General features: G+C 37.3%; 1 protein-coding gene across 1 annotated transcript in view; it reads right to left on the reverse strand.

Moving 5' to 3' along the window:
* LOC101400852 (gamma-interferon-inducible protein 16) overlaps positions 1-9,188 on the reverse strand; it is a 71,369-nt gene extending 62,181 nt beyond the window's left edge. The window contains 4 exon segments of the mRNA XM_087417444.1: positions 3,098-3,217; positions 3,899-4,035; positions 4,942-5,225; positions 9,088-9,188. Of these exon segments, the coding sequence (XP_087273570.1) occupies positions 3,098-3,217; positions 3,899-4,035; positions 4,942-5,206 (522 nt within the window). The 5' untranslated portion in view covers positions 5,207-5,225; positions 9,088-9,188.
* Between the last annotated feature and the right edge of the window lie 225 nt (positions 9,189-9,413).

A 9,413-nucleotide genomic window follows, 5' to 3' on the forward strand; every position in this document is an offset into this window, starting at 1 on the left:
AATTGTTTAAGCAAGAGCCATAAGTTTCTCTAAAATCATTCATCGTGACTACCTTTGCCTTCACTAAGGAAAGCCCATTTCTAATGTTCTACATCCAATAAAAATTTCTCACAGTTCTTACCTCTTCTAGCATTCATTTATCTAATTCATAAGGTGTCACTTTTTGATAAAGCTGTAGATGAGGGAGCTGCTTGAAATAACTACCTCTGGCATGGAGCTTCCTGATTAGGACACTTTCTGACCACCCTGGCACCTCATTCCTCTTTAGAAGGCTTACAGAGCCTGGGCTATGGAAATCAACCCGAGACATAACACTGTCTAATTATAAATTTTTAAAATACATTCCAGATACTATAAGAACTGTACTCTGACTCTGGAATCAATATACGCCACTAAATGCTCAAATTGTAGAGTTCAAAGTCTGGATTTGAATCCTGGCTCTAGCATTCACTATCAGTGAGATGTTGGAGAAGATTATTATCCTCTATGAACTTCAGTTCTCTCATATGTGAAATGGGACTAACAACAGCATCCTCATGTGTTATTGTAAGGAATAAATGACATAATGTACACAAAGATCACAGGTTTTAGAGTCCAGCACCACTAAATGCTCACTATATTGAAGTATCAAGATTGTTATTATTATTTCACGGTCAATGCAGGGGTTTGTATTTATGCTCTGATCCATAGATGTTCAAGGGGGCAGAATTTGTTACCTCAACACGTGTCTCTTTGGCTTGGTTATTTTGAGGAACAAAGACTGAGGATAAACTTTGTCCTTCCCCCTAACTGCCTAAAAGAATTTAAGATAGAATGCCTGTTTCAGAAGGAGCTAATACTATAGATGATTATAGCAGTAGTGGAGAGGAACCTAGCAAGGCCCATTTGATCAAAGTCCTCTCCCTGTATCATTGTCTTTGCAAGGCATGGCAAACGTTTGTTAACCAAACATTTGCTTTTCCATCTTCATGTGAATTGCCTTCCTCCCCTTTGAATTCTGAAACCACTACCCCCAACATCCTCTGTTGTCTTTAGTTGAAGATGGTGTTTAAGGTGGTAGCTTTGGCCATTATGATGAGTTACTCAGTTTTCCTGGGTTTCTCTCGTGTATATATGTTACTAAAGTTGCTTGATTTTCCCCTGATATTCCATCTCATGTCGATTTAATTCTTAGACCAGCCAGAAGAACCTAGAAGGGTAGTGGAATATTCCTTCCTCCCCTAGAGATGTTTTATGTATTATGTTCACCCTCTTAATGAAAATCCTAGACAGAGGTGATATGGGAAGCACTTTATTAAAGAAGCTTCTCTATTCACTTCTGCCACATGTAGTAATTTAATCTCATTGACAAAAGCATCTTGAGAACCTTTCAAAATTAAAGAAAATCTTCCATCATAAAAGTAGGATTTAGATGCCTAAAATGTACTATTTGGTTGGATAATATTTATAAATGGTAATTGAATTTTTTCCTTCACATTATTTCCTTCATCACCCCATTCTGTCCTTGAATCATACCATTCTGTGCTATTTGCTTTGGGGGAAACAAGCAGGAGGAATCAAAGATAATATTGGTCTGCTCCTGGTTTCAAATCATAAAAGCAAACAGAGTGCATATTATAGAGAAAATAGTTAGGAGACTCCATGATGAATAAGGACAAGGCTTTCCTGCTCATTTGATGAATCATGGAATGGTCAGACACCCTTTTTGCAGGCTTCCTATGGAGGTGGCTAAACCCCAAGAAGAAATGACTATATGGTGTGTTTAGGTGTATGAGGCTGAGGACACAGATGAGCCTCCCTGAGATTCTAATGCTTGAAGGATGTTTCAAGGAAGCCATAATGATTTTTATGGGAGTAGAAATGACTATGTCACGTATTTAGGCAGATGGGACCTTAGAAAGTGTCACTTCCAAGCCTATATGCACAGAAAGAGAGTTCTCTTGAGATGTCCACATATGTCATTGTCATAGCAGAGAGACAGTGGACCTTAAGTTTCAATGCCTAGACAATGGCCACCTGGGCCTAGAGGCAGCAAAGATTGCTACCTCTGTCCCACAAATAAAAACCGGAGAGACTATAGAGGGAATTATGAATTATTGAAGCTAACAGTAATAACAATAATAACAAAACAAAACTTGAGAAATCTTGCCTATAGGAAGTCTGGCTTCAACTGCCATCTGTGGGATGGTGTTGGAGGCTTTCAGCCTGGGTCAGAGAGTAGCTCTTGGGTTGGGTGCTAAACTATATTAGAGAATAGTGATTTAAATGCTGCTTTTCCCATTCCTCAACTTCCCTGCCTATTCATTGCAGAAATAGGCATTGAACCTCTGTGTGCAGGTAACCACAGGGGTCATATCAGGCAGAACAAAAGGCAGGCTAGGATAGGAGTTGATGCATGGATGTGTACACTCACTTATCCCTTCTGTCTTGTCTTTCCCAGGGAAAGGGTACCTATAATCTGAGGTTACTTTCTAGTAAAGAAGAAAAATGCACACTTATTACAGTGGTGATAATGCTAAAAAGGAAAAATAAAGGGACCAGTGAAAACAAACAGTGGGAATATCTGATCTCTTTTTTGGAGTGGGAGTATCAGTGAGGACTTGCCTGAAGAAGGGATTCAGGCTGGAACCTGAAGGTTGAATATACTTGGGCCAGTGAAGAGACAGAAATAATGAATTCCAAATCAAGGAAATAGCGTATGCCAAAACTCCTGTCACGCAAAGGAATGTATAATACAGAAAATTTATCCAGAGTTATGGGTAAGGAGAAAGGGGGAAAGGAAATTGGAATGTAGGGGACAAGCATATTCTATTTTTCATCTATAATTGTCTGACCACCCTCCAGCCCCTATTTCTGGACCAACACAAGACAGTAACCCTCTTGAGATCAAGAATTATTTCATAAATGCACACCTTGTAGAAGGAATGGGCTTATACTACACTGAGATCTCAATACGTATATTGAAAATTAAGGACTCATTTTACAATGTAAAGAAATCCTATCTAGTGAGGGATTACTGAGAAGCTCTTTCAAGGTCATGATGATCTCTGTAATATGTTGTAGGGAGGGACAAATATTGGGAATGGGAAGATGGTACCTTGGTTGACGAACTGCTGGACGGGGCTGGTGGAGGCATCTGAGGAGTCTGGGGAAGGCTCTCAGCTGACTGTGTGCTGGTTACTGAAGGTTCTGCAAGCTGACTCTGTTCCCAGGGTAGCTGCAAATTAGATTCATCAGTTTTTGTGGTTTTGTTTTTCTTTTTCTGAAAGTAGATTTTTTTTTCCTGATTGTTTTCAACATTAGATGAAACACATTTCTACCACTAAACCTATCAGCTTTTCATTACTAGGCTCTAATATACTAAAATTTATGTCTTTGAGAACTCCAGGGAGCTACATACAGTCCATATTCTGAAGAAGTAGCCAGAAGGTAAGCAGTGCACATATATGATTGCTTCATATAAATGGTGGGGTAGATTTTATACCTGTCACTCCTTTACTCACCTCTGTGGTGATGACAGGAGCAGTGAACTCAGATTTAGGAAATCTAAGTTTGAATTTAGCCTCTCTGAGTAGCCTTTGGGAAGCTGTTTACCTAATCTGATTGCCATTTTAGTTCATATCTAAAAGAGGGGTCAGGATTTCATATTTCATCTTGGGGAAGTATATTACATAAAGTAAAGTGCAGAGTATTTCTGAAACATAATGGGTGACCAGGAACTATTAATGAACCTCATTTTCACTCTGAACCTCATTTTCACTCTGCCCCTGGAATCTCTTTTTCTCTGACTCTTCTATTTTCATGTTGAGAAATGAATAAAGAACTAAGTGTTCATAGGAAGGTAATAAATGGAAGAGCCATAGAAGAAACCTCTTCAGTGGGACCTTGGCCATCCTACCTTCAACATAGGCATATCATTGATTGATTCAGGTCCAAAACCTTTGTTTGTGGTGGTTGTAGATTCGTCAGTACTGGGTTTATCCTGCTTGCTTTTTTTCACTGGGGTTGTTCCTCTTGCTTTCCATCTCATTAGAACTGATGCAGTAAAAGAGAAAACAATAAATCCAAAGGAGCTGGTCTAAGACAGCTGAAGCCCTTTCAATACTATTGCCTCTCAGTTCCTGCTTGTGGGTCTAGGTATGCTTGTGTCTGACTCTACTGCATTTTCCAGGGTGGGCACAGGTGGCCAGTAGAGATAACACAGGGACGAGCACTGTCTCATTCTTCCTCAGTGGTTTCCTTTCTCATTCCATGTGCAATGAGCACATCTTTCATGTCCTCTGGACTCCTATGTACCTCAGTCAAACCCTTTTCCAACCACTTATCCTACACTTTCCTTCTAAGAATCTAAAGTTTTCATGCTGCTTATGGTGCGTCATCTTCTGTAAAAGATTGTTTGAATTACTGACAGCCGAGAAAGGAAATATGATGTAATTAGTGAGGTGACAAAGTGGTGATGCCGGACTTGGAATTTTTAAAATACGTTTTTATAATCCTGTGGTTTTATAAGAGACAAGTTCTTCACATCTCTGAGAGGTAGGTTTTTATTTAAGTACTGCCTCATATTTGTTACTAATAATGGTGGAGTAAATATTTTAATAGAGCATATATTTTAATTGATGTAAATATTTTTAAAACTCACATTTTTTAAAAGTTTTTTTGTCATTTTCTAACCCTTCTAATGCACTGAAAGCCTCAGCCTTTCTCCTCAACTCCTTCTGCTTTATCGCTTCACCTTTACCCCCAAAATATACCCTCTGAAATGCATTAGACCTCTTTGTAGTAAAGGTGATGCCCTAAGCTGTCAACTTGACCTCTGCAGGACTAACAGTGCCATGGCTACTGAGTCCTAAACTGGGAAAGGGATGTGTTAACTACAAGTCTAGGTTCTAGTCCATATTGAGGATGGTGCAGAGAGTGCGAGGGATTCTCATGCATTACCTTTTGATATCTCATTTTTAAGAATTTTGGCACGATCTTTAAGTTCTTCTATGTCTTTGTACAATTCTATTAGTTTCTCAACACTGGCAGCCCCTCGGAACTTTTCTGCCATCAAGTCAGCAATCTGAATTTTATTATATTTATTTTGAGTTTTTCTAGTCAGTTGTAAATCACTGGCCAATAAAGACTTAACCACGCTGAAATGATAATCACTGATGGGCTCCAATCCTTTAAGCAGAACAATTTTCTTGCATTCATTCTCCATTTCTCAAGTTATGGATGACCTACAAGAGAAATATAACACACAGTGTTGCACATTTACACAGACAATTTAAAAGACTATCAATGTCTGTGTGAGTGAGTTGTCCATGTGAAGGTGTTGTCCACGGGTGTGTGTGACAAAGAGGGACTTAATTACCAGATGTCATTGTGGAAAACGGGTTGAGCAATGCCTGATTTGGAGCTTCTAAGAAATTCTTCCCTTTTCAAGGTGACAATTGAGTTGGTTTGGAGGTGGGTGTGTTAGAAGAAGATTTGGATATGGGCAATTGTGAAGAGTATGGACCGCGTAGTGTCAAAGTCCCTGGTTCCTCCTGCCATCATTTTTTGCAGTTACAATCTATCTGTGAATGTCTGCCTGTTGGTTCCTGACTCTTCCGACACCCACTGTGGCTGAAGTGACCTATGTGTAAAATGGAAAAGGGGCTGCAGCCTCTCACCTTATGTGAATATCCTTCTTCCACAGCACTACAGTACCATGCTGGGTACCTGCCCTGGTCCACTTGGCTCTTCCTTAGTCACCTCTAATTAGCATCATCCCTCCCTGGGGCTTGGACCATGTTCTCTGTGTCCTAAGTCCTCATATCTCAGTCCCTTTCTTGGATTGCTACCTGCTCCCTAGTGCATGATAGTAGTATTTATTTACTGAATTATTTCTATAATTGCTTGATTTTTCTCTTTCCAGCTTAATTTTTTAATAAGTTCTTTTCATAGAGCCAGATGTCTCTCTATAAGGCCACAATTCTATCTCACTTCAAATCCTTCAATAATTCCTCATTTTCTTTTTCAAAAATGTCTTGCTCTTTAGCCTGGCTTGGAAGGCCTTGAATAGTCTGCATCTTTTTTCCTTTTGCTACTTTTGCCTTTCTTATGTGTTATACTCCAGAAATATACAACACACCTTGCCTTGTCATGTTTCCTGACTTTGTAATTCCCTTCTTGCTGCCTGGAAATCCTTTCGCACCTTTCTTCCTCTGACTACCTTCTTACAGCCTTCCATACTCAACTGAGGCTTTGTCTTTGGAAATCTCCAGAGTCCCCATTTCGAACTGAGTTTCACTCCTCTGGGCCCCTTAGCACCTTCTGCACTTCCTTGATGGCACTCAGTGCCTGTTATGGATCCTAATTTTCTGTTTAAATTCACATTTCTTTTAGTTTAGGGACCGTGCGTTATGTACTTTTTGTATAATTGGGATGTACAGATTCCTAGGGCTGTGAATTGTTCCTCATGTTCTTGAGAGAACATGAGTGTCCTTGGGTTGGTCAGGCCCATAGAGTGAAGGATGAATCCACACACAGACACATTCTAGTGAGAATATTAAAAACAAAGTAAAAATTCTGAAAGCATCCAGAAATAAAGAGCAGGTCAACTATAAAGATTCAAGGATCAATTTGAAACTAATTCTCAATAGCAAAACTGCCTACAGAGGGACAATTGAGTAATTTTACTATACTACTGGTCGAAAATTCCATATCTATTTCAAAAATGAAAATTTCTTAAATAAAATTTTTATTTTTTGTGCATGTCTGACAACACAATTTATTTGCAAAATTAAACCAGATGTGAGTTAGTAGGATGCTATGCATAATCTTTATTCATTCCACTTAAATTTCAACATTCATATGTTTTGTTACCAAAATTATACTGCATTTGAGAGTGATGATCCAGATCCTACCAGGGCTTCTAGTAATGTAGTATTTTAAGTAGATGTATTAACCTCTTTCTGGAGCCTCCAGATTCTGAATTTCAAAACATATTTAGCCCAAGGCTATCAGAAGAGGTTGTCAACCTACCTTGAGGGAAGAAATAATTTTGAAAGGAGAATTTTTAATCTAGCCAAAATGCTATTTAAACATCAGGGCCTCAAAAACTATTCCCTGATATTCAAGGCCTCAGTAATTTTGCAAGACAAAGACCCATACAGAAACATCTACTGGAAGTAATATTCAATAAAAAAATAATACAAAGTCAAGAAATACTGCAAGCCAAAAGTAAGAGTGAAAATTGAATTTGATTAGGTGTCCCCATGTCTTAAAAATAAACAAAGCCTGATTGAAGAGAAGAGAACCAGGAAGTACATCAACATGGTGGAGGGAGGGAAGAAAAAGAACATGACAGCTCACCAACGTGTTTGTCTTAAAGGGTATGAAGGACTATAAGTAAACAGATATATGAGAAAGGAGAATATGGGAGTGTCATACATTGAAAGGAAGATAGTAGAAACAAAACACATTAATAATCAGCATATACATAAAAGACCTAACCAGTTAAGTGACAACTTTAGCCAAACTGGATTTAAGAAATCAGCCAATATATTGTTAACAAAAGATCACTTAAAGGTGGAAATACAAAAGAAAAATATTTTATCACACAAAAAGTAAGTAAAAGTAACCACTTCATTTATATTAGTGCAGTTTTAAATAGACCTGAAGACAAAAAGTATCAGAGCACAGCACAATGATAGTAGGTTCACCCCAAGGGAGTTAAAATAGTTTTGATTGTGTATTTACCTGCAAATAGTAAATATATATTATTTTTATTACTTGATATTCCTTCAGAATGCTATATTAGGTATTATATTTTATAATGTAACATATGTTATAAAACAAAGTTATATTTGTAGCATCAGGTAGTATATTTCTCTTCATATACACACATACACACAAATTTATATATATAAGTATGTATCTATACATAAACACTTCCATATACAATATACATTACATATGTTAATGTATATAAATAAATATATTGACATATTTCTTAAATTCAATTTGTCTAGAGTTTTGCTTAACCAGTTAGGCCCTTTACGTATATGTGGATAATTAATGCGTTTTGTCTTATTTCTGCCATTTTCAATTCAATTTATTACACTTCTATATTCTCCTTATGTATACATAAATTTGAGAGATCTACAAGGAAAAACCTCACAATTTTATAGTAGGACATTTCAGTGTAACTCTCAATTACTAAATGAACGATGTAAAAGAAGCAGTAAAGATTTAGAAAATTTAACGAACACAATTAACAAGCTTAACCGACAAGGTGTATCTAACATACGTAAAATTCTGATCATGAAACATTTCACATTCTAGTCAAGCACATATGAAATATGATTGCACTGGACCATACAGAAAGTCTAAAAAATTTTAAAAGTAGGCAACAGAAATCCAAGTGTAATTAACACTCCCTGTCCCCTACACCTTGCCACCAGAAAAAAAAAAAATCAATAATTTTCAGGAAAGCAGAAAGTAATGCTAAAAGAAACTTAAATAACAACTCTGATAGCTGGTGTAGAATGGAGTAGAAAATAAAAATTAAACTCTATTACAGATTTGTAAAGAAGCCATATTTTTGTTTAACTGTGTTTGTGGAACTGAAATTTTTCCTGCTCTGTGTGTGTGGTGTGTGTGTGTGTGTGTAAAATTAGGATAACACCATACAATACAATTTTATATCTAGACGTATTTTTTACTTAATATTAATTTATGATACTTTTGTAGTTCCCCTTTCTTGACTTTTATCCAGGTATCTACCACAGCCACCAAGTTTCCTCTACATCTTCTATGGGAAAAAAACCCAAACCCTTTCTCTAAATATAATACATGCCAATAGATGCCCTGGGAATATGTTTTAATATCTTCTATATTCAAAATGCATCTCCCTCAGGTGTGGGGGAATGAAAATATCTATTATTTACCTAGTTAGTAAAGGACTGGAATCAAGATACAGCTGTTTTCACTTTTATGAATATAATTGAAATTAGCCCTTGTCCCCAAATTCTTCATAACTCAAGCTCCCCTTGTCATCTTTTGGTTACCAACCTGGTAGCCACCACTCCCTATAGAAATTCCCGAAAGTCTCACCTCACAGGAAATTTCTTCCACAGTGGTCCAGATCTTGAGATCTTCAGAGATGCAGAAGTCACTTCTTATTTTAGTTGAGTAGGAAGACAAATCAGTAAACTCTCAGAGACTGAAATGCAGGATGTTATAGTCTCCTGAAGGGCAGAAGAAAAAGAAGTATTTTGAAAGGTAACAAGAATGAATGTCACTGGTTAGAGTCACTCGAAAACTTGACTAGTGGTGGCTTCCTCATCCTGTGCAATTCTCTGAAAGAGAGAAGTTGTGAAATAATTTTGAGACTCCTCCCATCAAAGTTCTGAGCTTTCGATTTCATTAGTCAGAGAAAA

This window comes from Ceratotherium simum, chromosome 2 (genome assembly GCF_057802395.1).
Source record: "Ceratotherium simum simum isolate JZ-2026a chromosome 2, ASM5780239v1, whole genome shotgun sequence".
Lineage (NCBI taxonomy): Eukaryota > Metazoa > Chordata > Mammalia > Perissodactyla > Rhinocerotidae > Ceratotherium > Ceratotherium simum.